At 33.3% G+C, this 13,620-nt stretch overlaps 2 protein-coding genes across 3 annotated transcripts in view; both read left to right on the top strand.

Annotated features, from left to right (window-relative positions):
- The window catches only part of LOC130624337 (uncharacterized), a 92,416-nt gene extending 79,793 nt beyond the window's left edge, over nt 1-12,623 (top strand). Inside the window, exon 2 of the mRNA XM_057439924.1 lies at nt 7,404-12,623. Within this exon, the coding sequence (XP_057295907.1) occupies nt 11,390-12,313 (924 nt within the window). The 5' untranslated portion in view covers nt 7,404-11,389 and the 3' untranslated portion in view covers nt 12,314-12,623. The remainder of the gene's footprint in view (nt 1-7,403) is intronic.
- Nucleotides 1-13,620, top strand: part of LOC130624339 (2-aminoethanethiol dioxygenase-like) — a 44,849-nt gene that overhangs the window by 24,701 nt on the left and 6,528 nt on the right. Inside the window, exon 10 of one of the 2 annotated variants that reach the window (XM_057439926.1) lies at nt 3-166. The exons of the other annotated variant lie outside the window; for it this stretch is intronic. Within the exon in view, the coding sequence (XP_057295909.1) occupies nt 3-32 (30 nt within the window). The 3' untranslated portion in view covers nt 33-166. Of the gene's footprint in view, nt 1-2; nt 167-13,620 lie in introns of those variants that run through there. 2 annotated transcript variants of the gene reach the window in all.

Below are 13,620 nucleotides of genomic sequence, written 5' to 3'. Positions count from 1 at the left end.
AGCCTTACGAAGGACCCGGTGTGGTCAAATAATTTCTTCAATCAAGTTTCTTGGACGGATGTTTTGCCATGCACTCACTTCAAAGCAAGAATTTAACAAGCTTTAGGCTGTCCTGGCTGTATTTTTGTATTAAGAAGAAAATAGTTATTAAGAAACTTAAGAAAAATTGTGATGCATTGTCGAAGAAATTCGATTATATATCAAATACTAAATTTCAGACTGTGAAAGACTTACTTTTCAAACATTTTTTTCGTATTCGTCAATATTTCTCTATTATTTCCCCGTGCCTAATAAACGTCCCAGAGTTAGGGAAAAATTTGTAAATAACCGCCTCTGTTCTAATAAGCCACCCCTCCTGGGGCTGCACAAAGTATATACAGGCACCAAACGTGAGCAGAAATAAGCCGTTCAAGGCATATGCAGCGGAAAAGTACGACCAGTGGTTGGCTGACGAATGAATCCACTAGCTTACTCCTGCCTGGGAATTTGAAGCCGCCTCCCCTTCGCACGATTGTAAACTGGATTCTTGAGGCATGGGAAAAATCAGGCCAAAAATTAAATAATCTTTAAAGTCATGCGCGTTAAACCTAAATACTGATGGGTCAGAAGATGAATTAATCCATTGTTTTAAAGAAGATAAGCCTTGCGGAAGAGAAATTTAAAAAAAATTAACTATCAATTTTGACTGAAAAAGACATGAAAGTGTTGTTGTGATGAACATGAAAATATTGATGCGAAATAGAAAAGTTTTATAGAATTTTTTTTGCGATTTTGATTCCTCTCGAAATAAAGTTGTAAGAATAATCCTAATGAATTTCCCCATTATGAGGATTTCATAAGAACTTTTAAGCGGTATTTTGGAGAAATGGCTAAAGGCTCTCAGAGGTATTGAATCTAAGAATTTCACATGCAGGTGTCTAATAGTAATAGATAAATATAAAAAGTGAGTATGTATCCTAGCCATGCATCATATCCCTCACACCAGGAACAGCTGTATATCAATTTTTAGGTTTTGTTAAATGACTCCGTTAATAAATTAAAAATATATTGTTGCAGTGATGTGTAATTGACATTGACATGCGAGATAGTTTATACAGCCCCTGCATCTTGTTACTATTGTATTTCTTTTTTGTTGGTATTTCTATTTTTTATTCATAAAAATTACGAGTTTAAAGATTTGCTTTTCTCAAAAAAAAATTAATAAGCGCCACTGCTGAATTAACCGCCCCTGCCAAATAAGTGCCCCTGTCAAGATGCCCCGGGCGCTTAATCCGTCATTTACGGTAGACCGTTGTGCTATATTTTTATAAAAATGTTAAAAGATACGTCCCGGGGTCAGAAAAGATACAAGATGCCCTGGGGATCAGGTTGGATGCATATCTCTTGTGTTTATTTCCGTGTAAGGCACAATTTCATGGAAAATTTTCGTTTTACAGAAATGTCGTCAATTTGTTTCTGTTACGATCTCCAAACCTGTTTCATAAAAATTAGAAAAGTAAAATACTGCGTTGCAAAGTACAACCAATAGGGGATTAATTTTTTCGTGGATTAAATTTTACGCGAAATATTTCGAAATTGCAAAAAATTTCGAATTTCGTTATTCGTGAAAATAAGTCCTCGCAAAAATTTCCAAAATATATAAGTAAAGATAGAACTTCTTTCTTTTATTTTTCATAAAACGTATGTAACTTTTAATCGATGACTATTGTTCTTGTACTGTTTTTGTTACCGCAAGGTCTACCAGCATTTTGAAAAAACGTTTCTGATAAATTTACACCTTTTAGAGTTTCTTTATTTTTCTTAGTCGAAGTTGTGTTTTTCTTTTTCAGTCTACGCTTGCTCTGTCATATTCTGAAACATTTTCCAAAATCGAATTTTTTCTTTCGGAGCACAATAAAGTTCCTCGACCATTTGCTGAAAAAGTTGAATCAACATATGATCTTTGATGCTTCCAGGGATAGTTACAGTAACTAAGCAAGGATTTCCAGGACCTCCGATAAATCAGAATAATATATTTGACTAGCTGTTTCCCGTGGAAGAATCCACTGTATTCCATTTAATTTATGTAGCAGATATATGTCCATCAAAAAACAAACAATACAGCAGTGCGCATCTTACATCTGCATTATTATATAAATGACCAAAAATATTAAAGGTTTTCAACAACTGCAGTACATATGTGACATTTAAAATCTAAATCTACTAAAATTACTTGCTCTGACCATCTGACAAATGCGAAAATTATTCGGAAAAAAGTTTTTAAAAAGCATTTCAACATACATCTCACCCATAAAATTTAAATCACTCAAAACGCCACATATATACAAAAAAGCTGATCAATGTCAAACACAAATCCCTCTCATTGTATAATAGTCAGTTAGTTTATTGCAAACCCTGCCAAAGGTTGACACAAAATGTGAAAAATAAACAATAAATTTTGCCTAAGTAGAAATTTTTATCTAAGGTGTTAAAAAGGGATTTGCAAGGATAAATTATAATGCAATAAAACATTATTTGATATATTGCATACGGTCCTTCCTCACCAAACTTTAGACAAAATGCCAACAAAATAACGGTGTTTAAATCTAAAATTAATAAAGTCCTTTTAGCAATTTGCGTGCTGTTTTACCATCAATAAAGTAAACAAAATTTCAAATCTCACATAGTATTCTGTCACAAATTTTCATAAAATATATATATAAGTCATAATGAGTCATGTTAAACAACAGCAATCAATCTATATATAAGTTCATTTTATGTCAATTTTTGCACCAATTTTGCAACACAAAATACAAATTCTAAATAATACTAAAATCTCTTATTTTGGTCCTTCGCATACCGACGGTCTCCCACAAAAGTTTAATCAAAATGTAAAAAATGAGAGGTAACAACAAAATCAAAGTTTGCAAAATTTAATTATTTCGGCACATATATCTACTGCATATGCCCTCTAAAATAATATTTTAATCCAAAATGCCAAAGAAAAACAGTTTGCAACAAAAATCAGTTATTTCGATAATATTGCATACACTCTTTCCTCACAAAAGCTTCACAAACTGTAAAAAAAAGAATGGTTGTAGGGAGTGCTTCTGATTCAACAAAAAAGGTTTTTTTGACATATTGCATCTAGCCCTTACCCATTAAATCTTACACAAAATTTCCAAAACTATATACGATTTAGAACACATCAAATTTAAATCGAGAAGGATCAGTCATTTCGATATATTGCACGGAGTCCTCCCCAGTAAGAATTTATACAAAATATAGAAAACAAAGCTTACAAGGTGTAAAATTGAATTCTTCTTCTGTGTATATATATATGGTCCTTCCTCGCAAAATTAACATAAAATGTCAAAAAGGTTCAGATATAACATCTAACACAACAAAAATCAGTTCTATCAGTATATGTCATGCCATTGTCTTCCACCAAATGTTCCCCTTAAAGTTTCACAGACACAGCCTGTAAATTAAAAACAACTAAGATCAGGTATTTTGGTCTATTTCATACCATTCTGTTCCAAATAACTTATAAAATGTAAAAATTGAGTGGTTAAACAAAATTTGCAAAATTCCATTTTTTTATATGCATGTATATTATATGCCTTCAACAACAATAAGTTAATTCCAAATGTCAAAAAGAAGAAAAAAATAGCTTACAAAGAGTATAAAATTGAAATCAACAAAGTAGCTCTTTTGGTGTATTAAATATAAGCCATACGCACAAAAGTTTACACTAAATGTAAGAAAATGGTTGTGTTTAGTAATTCTAAATTAAGAAAAGTCAGTTCTTTTAGCATGCTGATTAAGGTTTTTGCCCACAAATTCTTACATGAAAATGTCAAAACCACAATTTGAAACAAATTAAATTTACATTTTAAAAATAAGTAATTTCTGAACTTTATTTTCAGAATATTTGGAGGAAAAGAACTTCGCAAACCAAAAAAAACCCAGGAAAATGTTTAAAATTTTCAGGGTTAATAACGTTTGATGTGTTTTCAGTCAGGGATAACGGCAAATTAGGCTATCACGCCAAATTAGGCTAGTAGCTCAGTTAGGAGATTTTTCATAGACTATTTAGGCGAGTATCTCCTATTTAGGCGATTTGCTATCTTCTTTTATGATTATCTCGAAAACCACGTTTGGTCGCACCATCTTCTTTCAGAGCTTTGTTGCTCATTCTACTACGCTCTACTACACGCTACTACACTCTACTACAAGCTACTACAGGCTACTACACTCTACTACAGAGAAATACGCTTTACTACAGAGAAATACATTCTACTACGCTGTACTACACGCTACTACGCTGTACTACAGGCTACTACACTCTACTACAGAGAAATACGCTTTACTACAGAGAAATACATTCTACTACGCTCTACTACACTCTACTAAACTCTACTACAAGCTACTACAGGCTACTACACTCTACTACAGAGAAATACGCTTTACTACAGATAAATACATTCTACTACGCTCTACTACACGCTACTACACTCTACTACAAGCTACTACAGGCTACTACACTCTACTACAGAGAAATACGCTTTACTACAGAGAAATACATTCTACTACGCTCTACTACACGCTACTACACTCTACTACAAGCTACTACAGGCTACTACACTCTACTACAGAGAAATACGCTTTACTACAGAGAAATACATTCTACTACGCTCTACTACACGCTACTACGCTCTACTACAGAGAAATACGCTTTACTACAGAGAAATACATTCTACTACGCTCTACTACACGCTACTACACTCTACTACAAGCTACTACAGGCTACTACACTCTACTACAGAAAAATACGCTTTACTACAGAGAAATACATTCTACTACGCTCTACTACACGCTACTACACTCTACTACAAGCTACTACAGGCTACTACAGATGCTACTACAGGCTACTATGCTCTACTACAAAGAAATACGTTCTACTACGGCCTGCTACAGAAAATAACGTACTGCTACACATCGCTACGAAAAATTACGCTTTGCTACATTGTATTACAAGGAAAGAAAAGGCTTACCATAAGTCGTCCACGTATTACTTCCTGAAAATGAAGGAGATATAGTATTCAACATGCGTTAGACCTATGTACGTTCCCAAGTCTGGTAGAGACAATAATGTGCTATTCTCCATAAAGCACATTGTAGTGAGGCTCTTCAATGTCTGTTGTCGAGTGTAGCAAGCCTTTTCTTTCCTTGTAATACAATGTAGCAAAGCGTAATTTTTCGTAGCGATGTGTAGCAGTACGTTATTTTCTGTAGCAGGCCGTAGTAGAACGTATTTCTTTGTAGTAGAGCGTAGTAGAATGTATTTCTCTGTAGTAAAGCGTATTTCTCTGTAGTAGAGTGTAGTAGCCTGTAGTAGCTTGTAGTAGAGTGTAGTAGCGTGTAGTAGAGCGTAGTAGAATGTATTTCTCTGTAGTAAAGCGTATTTCTCTGTAGTAGAGTGTAGTAGCCTGTAGTAGCTTGTAGTAGAGTGTAGTAGCGTGTAGTAGAGCGTAGTAGAATGTATTTATCTGTAGTAAAGCGTATTTCTCTGTAGTAGAGTGTAGTAGCCTGTAGTAGCTTGTAGTAGAGTTTAGTAGAGTGTAGTAGAGCGTAGTAGAATGTATTTCTCTGTAGTAAAGCGTATTTCTCTGTAGTAGAGTGTAGTAGCCTGTAGTACAGCGTAGTAGCGTGTAGTACAGCGTAGTAGAATGTATTTCTCTGTAGTAAAGCGTATTTCTCTGTAGTAGAGTGTAGTAGCCTGTAGTAGCTTGTAGTAGAGTGTAGTAGCGTGTAGTAGAGCGTAGTAGAATGAGCAACAAAGCTCTGAAAGAAGATGGTGCGACCAAACGTGGTTTTCGAGATAATCATAAAAGAAGATAGCAAATCGCCTAAATAGGAGATACTCGCCTAAATAGTCTATGAAAAATCTCCTAACTGAGCTACTAGCCTAATTTGGCGTGATAGCCTAATTTGCCGTTATCCCTGACTGAAAACACATCAAACGTTATTAACCCTGAAAATTTTAAACATTTTCCTGGGTTTTTTTTGGTTTGCGAAGTTCTTTTCCTCCAAATATTCTGAAAATAAAGTTCAGAAATTACTTATTTTTAAAATGTAAATTTAATTTGTTTCAAATTGTGGTTTTGACATTTTCATGTAAGAATTTGTGGGCAAAAACCTTAATCAGCATGCTAAAAGAACTGACTTTTCTTAATTTAGAATTACTAAACACAACCATTTTCTTACATTTAGTGTAAACTTTTGTGCGTATGGCTTATATTTAATACACCAAAAGAGCTACTTTGTTGATTTCAATTTTATACTCTTTGTAAGCTATTTTTTTCTTCTTTTTGACATTTGGAATTAACTTATTGTTGTTGAAGGCATATAATATACATGCATATAAAAAAATGGAATTTTGCAAATTTTGTTTTACCACTCAATTTTTACATTTTATAAGTTATTTGGAACAGAATGGTATGAAATAGACCAAAATACCTGATCTTAGTTGTTTTTAATTTACAGGCTGTGTCTGTGAAACTTTAAGGGGAACATTTGGTGGAAGACAATGGCATGACATATACTGATAGAACTGATTTTTGTTGTGTTAGATGTTATATCTGAACCTTTTTGACATTTTATGTTAATTTTGCGAGGAAGGACCATATATATATACACAGAAGAAGAATTCAATTTTACACCTTGCAAGCTTTGTTTTCTATATTTTGTATAAATTCTTACTGGGGAGGACTCCGTGCAATATATCGAAATGACTGATCCTTCTCGATTTAAATTTGATGTGTTCTAAATCGTATATAGTTTTGGAAATTTTGTGTAAGATTTAATGGGTAAGGGCTAGATGCAATATGTCAAAAAAACCTTTTTTGTTGAATCAGAAGCACTCCCTACAACCATTCTTTTTTTTACAGTTTGTGAAGCTTTTGTGAGGAAAGAGTGTATGCAATATTATCGAAATAACTGATTTTTGTTGCAAACTGTTTTTCTTTGGCATTTTGGATTAAAATATTATTTTAGAGGGCATATGCAGTAGATATATGTGCCGAAATAATTAAATTTTGCAAACTTTGATTTTGTTGTTACCTCTCATTTTTTACATTTTGATTAAACTTTTGTGGGAGACCGTCGGTATGCGAAGGACCAAAATAAGAGATTTTAGTATTATTTAGAATTTGTATTTTGTGTTGCAAAATTGGTGCAAAAATTGACATAAAATGAACTTATATATAGATTGATTGCTGTTGTTTAACATGACTCATTATGACTTATATATATATTTTATGAAAATTTGTGACAGAATACTATGTGAGATTTGAAATTTTGTTTACTTTATTGATGGTAAAACAGCACGCAAATTGCTAAAAGGACTTTATTAATTTTAGATTTAAACACCGTTATTTTGTTGGCATTTTGTCTAAAGTTTGGTGAGGAAGGACCGTATGCAATATATCAAATAATGTTTTATTGCATTATAATTTATCCTTGCAAATCCCTTTTTAACACCTTAGATAAAAATTTCTACTTAGGCAAAATTTATTGTTTATTTTTCACATTTTGTGTCAACCTTTGGCAGGGTTTGCAATAAACTAACTGACTATTATACAATGAGAGGGATTTGTGTTTGACATTGATCAGCTTTTTTGTACATATGTGGCGTTTTGAGTGATTTAAATTTTATGGGTGAGATGTATGTTGAAATGCTTTTTAAAAACGTTTTTCCGAATAATTTTCGCATTTGTCAGATGGTCAGAGCAAGTAATTTTAGTAGATTTAGATTTTAAATGTCACATATGTACTGCAGTTGTTGAAAACCTTTAATATTTTTGGTCATTTATATAATAATGCAGATGTAAGATGCGCACTGCTGTATTGTTTGTTTTTTGATGGACATATATCTGCTACATAAATTAAATGGAATACAGTGGATTCTTCCACGGGAAACAGCTAGTATATATATATATTCCTAGCTAGCTAGCTAGTTGTTGGTGGTGGTTGGCTTTTTATGATGCTAGCTATAAAACATGTCTGGCAACAATAATATAATCAAAACTGAAAATAAAACATGAAAAAACCTTACAGAACCTTGCTATGATTAATTTATAAAATCATGCTCTTCTTCAAATGTTTTTTTAAAGATTTATTTTGAATAAAAGAGTAGAGAATACTCAAAAAGAACAGCCATCTTTTTCGTAAACACAATTTCCGTTTTATGCTAGGAACTTCATTTAACAGTCCGTATGCTTTGTTAATATCTAATACCGTTTCATATGTAGCGATACCTATATATATATGCTAACATAGAGTTTTTTGGCATAAGGGTATATATATTTATATCGTTATTAGCAGCGGGTTATATATTTGCACCTTATGTGCGATTTCTATGAAGTACATCCCTAATCTTTTTAGTTAAATTTTAGCGTACAGCCACGTCATAGGAAAGTGACCCGTGATTTCCGTGTCGTGGACTCACAGTTTTACTCACGCAAGGGAATTAATATATAAGACTAGCTGTTTCCCGTGGAAGAATCCACTGTATTCCATTTAATTTATGTAGCAGATATATGTCCATCAAAAAACAAACAATACAGCAGTGCGCATCTTCCATCTGCATTATTATATAAATAACCAAAAAAATTAAAGGTTTTCAACAACTGCAGTATGTATGTGACGTTTAAAATCTAAATCTACTAAAATTACTTGCTCTGACCATCTGACAAATGCGAAAATTATTCGGAAAAAAGTTTTTAAAAGCATTTCAACATACATCTCACCCATAAAATTTAAATCACTCAAAACGCCACATATATACAAAAAAGCTGATCAATGTCAAACACAAATCTCTCTCATTGTATATGTTAAAATCAGTTAGTTTATTGCAAACCCTGCCAAAGGTTGACACAAAATGTGAAAAATAAACAATAAATTTTGCCTAAGTGGAAATTTTTATCTAAGGTGTTAAAAAGGGATTGCAAGGATAAATTATAATGCAATAAAACATTATTTGATATATTGCATACGGTCCTTCCTCACCAAACTTTAGACAAAATGCCAACAAAAATCAGTTATTTCGATAATATTGCATACACTCTTTCCTCACAAAAGCTTCACAAACTGTAAAAAAAAGAATGGTTGTAGGGAGTGCTTCTGATTCAACAAAAAAAGTTTTTTTGACATATTGCATCTAGCCCTTACTATCTTTTCTATGAAGTACATCCCTAATCTTTTTAGTTTAATTTAAGCGTACATCCACGTCATAAGAAAGTGACCCGTGATTTCCGTGTCGTGGACTCACAGTTTTACTCACGCAAGGGAATTAATATATAAGATATAATATGTGAAGCTTCTTCATACGAGGCTGCTATAACCGCCTTGAAGATGTATTTATCAGGCCAACCAACACTGTTTATGCTCGTCATAAACTGGCTACCAGAAGACAGCAACCAGGATAATCATAGCTTCTGGGCAAGTTTCTATGGCATCAGTTCGTTTAATAATGAAATTATTGGTGTCGTATACACAAACTTAATGTCAAATTGCGACAATATCAAACTGAATGTTATGAAAAATCTGTGTGCAGATTTAATACTTGGATTGGATTTCCAATCGCTCCATGAGAGTGGGACTCTTACTTTAGGAGGGATACAAATACCTTTAAATGTCTGTGGATTATCAACCTTAATTTTTCTCCTTCAAACTCTTTGACAGTCTTCATGTTTCAACAAAATCACGACGATATAGTAAGGATGACAGATAATTCATTGATCAGGAAATTCAGCGTATATTAGCAGAAGGAATTATACAACCAAAAAACTCACCGTGTAGAGCACAAGTAGTAGTAACAGAGAAGAACAAGAGACGTGTTATTGACTACAGTCAGACTATCAATACCTTTCCAGAATTAGATGCTTATATCTTTTACCTCGGATCGATGATTAAATCAACACAGCTCAATATTCTTACTTCAGTACCAACGATCTAAAATCAGCTTATTATCAAATACCGCTCAGTGAACCAAACCGCTTTTTCTAAAAGTAGGAACCAGCAGATTTCGAAGTAACCACCAGAGAACCACCAGTATTATGAAGTAACCAACAGAGAACCACCAGTATTTTGAAGTAACCAACAGAAAACGAGCAGTTAAATAGATAAAACGAAATAAACGCAACTACCGCTTCAAATGTGAAACATTTTATAATGTACACAATAGTTCATGACCCATTTGTTGAAATGTTTATGTCTGGTGTGACTTGGGCTTTATGCAACAGTTGATTAAAAGACAGAAGGCTCTTTGAAAAAAGTATATACTGACTGTATTAGTATTTTAAAACCACACGCGAGAATTAACAAAAACAAAATTAATATTTTAAATAATGAACTAATATCTGAATTGTAAACCAAATATAACGAAAAACATATATATACGGATGAGAGTCCAAAAGGAGACATTTTTTCCTTCTGGTAGACAAAGTTAAAGTTCGAATGAATTAAATGAATTGAATGAATGAATTAATATACAGCACAGTTTGAAGTCACGAGCGTGAGAGATACCTCTACTGCCATTCTATCCACTGTTGAGGAATCCATATCAAAGTTTATTTTTCGCAGCGATTACACACTTCCTTTAACGCTTCCTAAAAAATTATTCCGCTTTATCAGATTATGTATACCTCCATGATTTGACCGAAGGATTTTCATTTTGCAATTCGTGTAACCCAAATATAACGAAAAACGCTATACGGAGGAGGGTCCAAAACGAGACATTTTTTTCTTTTGGTAGACAAAATAAAGCTCGAATGAATTGAATGAATTAATAAATGTTGTGGAGAAACATCGTGGCATCGGATAGAAATATACGTTTATTTTTCTCACATGGTTTGTTAGCATAATATAAAATTAAGACTAAAGAAAATCTGTTGGTGTCCAGGACAGTTTTTATTAGAATGACAGAAAAATTTCAGAACGTCGAAGTTGTGCATCTCGGACACCAATATATGACCGAACGATAGTACCTGCTGCAAAAGTTTCCTCTTATCTAGATGTTATCGAAAGAGCAAGGTGAATAATTTCACAAACCTAATAGCAACCATCAAGAATATGGACAGTGCAGAAATGTGGCCTTACTATTACTAATTAAATAGATGGGATGATGGCATTGAAGGTGAATTTATTGTACCTATACATGGCAATGCCAAAAAGGCAACTGCTCCAGCATATTATCGAAAAGATCCAAACGTTTTTGACAAAATTGATAATGGATTAGAAAAGGGAATCTCGAATGATGAAATATATCTTCAGGTAAACAGAGAATCGGTTTAGCAAAACATTGCATAGTTCTAAAATTGTGAGCAACAGAAAATATAATTCAATTATGAACACAGCCAACAAATCGGATGAAATGCATGAAGTTGAAAAGCTAGTGAAACTAGTCAAAAATAAAGGCATTGTTTACAACATATGTTTCGAGAAAGATCGTTATTCAGCAATGAATATTATGCCACACATGCTTACTGACTTAAAACGTTTTTGTGTGGACGATGACGGTGTTTTTACTGTGGACACAACATTCCAGGTTGCTGATGGATTATGGCTTACCGACTCCACTTATCCATACAAAGCGTTAATCGATGGTAATGGGAAACATCCAAAATTCCCTGGACCCAGTCAATGGCACTGGAAAAAAGATACAGAGTCTTATCGAAGGTATATGGGAGAAACTTGTCTCGCTAAGTCTGAGCTGAGGAACATTCGAAATGTGGGGCATGATTTAGATGCTGCCATTGCATGTGGATTAAACGATGTATTAAACGCTCCCAATCACTTCTGGTGTACCGAACACCTTCAAGAAGCTGATACGCGTAAACTTAGAAAGTTAAATGCGAACAACCGTACTGTGGACAGAGTCATGGCAGACATTTATGTGACACAAAACGAAAATGTCCTCGAATTCGGATTGGCAGATGCTGAAGACGAAAACGATTTGCTGGTAAAATTGGAAAGTTTGGAAAGTACGTGGGAAAGCCTAGTGCCTTCTTTTTATACATGGTTTAAAAAGTGCAGATTTGAAGGATTTGTGGAATGTCTTGTGCTGTCAGCAAGAGAAAGTAAAGGAATAAAAGGGAGGTATTACTCCAATGGACTAGAATTGAAACATCGCCTATTAAAAAGAAACTTAGTGACAACAATAGTGGAACTGAAATTGGAGAAGTTTCCTTCTACCTTGAAAAATGGATTACTGAAAACTTCATCCATGAAATTAACAGAGATTTTTATGGACAAGGAAAATACAGATTAGGTCCGGGATATCAGCAATTTTTTCGAGAACCTACGCTATTTTTGAAGTGGTCGAAAGAACGCCAATCTTAACATCTAGATTCTTTCCTAAATTTTACTGCAAAAGCATAGTCATCTTACGTGAAGCCAAGTAACGCAGGTCAAAAAAGGAAATACAAAGGCAGGTCAAAAAAGAAGATGTAATCTTCCTGAACCACAATTCTTTTCTGAGCGATCTTCATTTGCAATCGACACGGAAGTAACATCATCTAACCACAAAATATCACCGGTTAAAATTAGCAAAATTTCATCAACAAATTGGAAAGTTAAATCGCCTGAAATCACAACGAACGATATCTTCAATCCAGATAGAAGACCCACGAAACAATATACATTTGTTCATAAAAATGACAAAAAATCATTTCCAACAACTGTGCAGCGCTGTCAAGAATGTCGTATCAGTTTCATGCCCCAAGATTTTGTAGCCGTAAAAACAAATTTTGATCGCGAATATACGGACAAAAACGGTCAAAAAAAGAAATCGTTTGGAAACGTGTATCTTCATTATATCACTACGTGTCCAAAAGAACTTCAATTTCAATTCAATAAACGTACCGAAAGGAACACAGAACCATCTCAAACCTTCAGAGATACACAAGCTTAAAACAAAAGGCTGCAACATCGAGTAACTTATACAAACTCACATGTATATTTAGTTCTATTCAATAAAAGTTTTTTATACTTTTGTGATTTTGTTTCTTTTATATTATGTTATCTTTCCAAATTAAGTTGAAATAACTGCTTATAACTACAACTTCTGTGCATTCAAGTCAATTCTAAGTTAAGCTATACTATATATAGTGGGGATTTTTCTTTTAAAATTCTTCTATTTTGTTAATATCTGTTCAAATCTACTCATTTTGAAACATGTAGTGTGTGAACATATCTCATCTTTGTTCAAGTTATAATCTTATGCTTTCAATATGAACGTTTTTTACTTGAAACATGTTACATTTTATTTCAAAGAAAAAACTTTAATCCTGAAAACACTATTTTCGTTCTGTTCTTTTTGATTCCATAATTGCCTCTAGGCAAAATAAGTAACTAAACAACTTAAGTTGATTAATTATCGCGAATTCCGCGACTTTTATTCATATTTTCGAAAATTAATCTTCGCGGAATGCATTTTATTGGACCTCGTGAAAACAACTTAAAAGTAGCTAATTAGCAAGAACAACATAGAGTATCAGAAGAAAAGCCCTGGGAACTAGGTGCCCTTTTAATTATCATATTTGATAGTTTAAAGTCATGAAGTGTTGTGCATAAAAA

The sequence above is a fragment of the Hydractinia symbiolongicarpus genome, chromosome 13 (genome assembly GCF_029227915.1).
Source record: "Hydractinia symbiolongicarpus strain clone_291-10 chromosome 13, HSymV2.1, whole genome shotgun sequence".
In the NCBI taxonomy this organism is placed as follows: Eukaryota; Metazoa; Cnidaria; class Hydrozoa; order Anthoathecata; family Hydractiniidae; genus Hydractinia; species Hydractinia symbiolongicarpus.
This window is presented reverse-complemented; position numbering and strand designations above follow the sequence as displayed.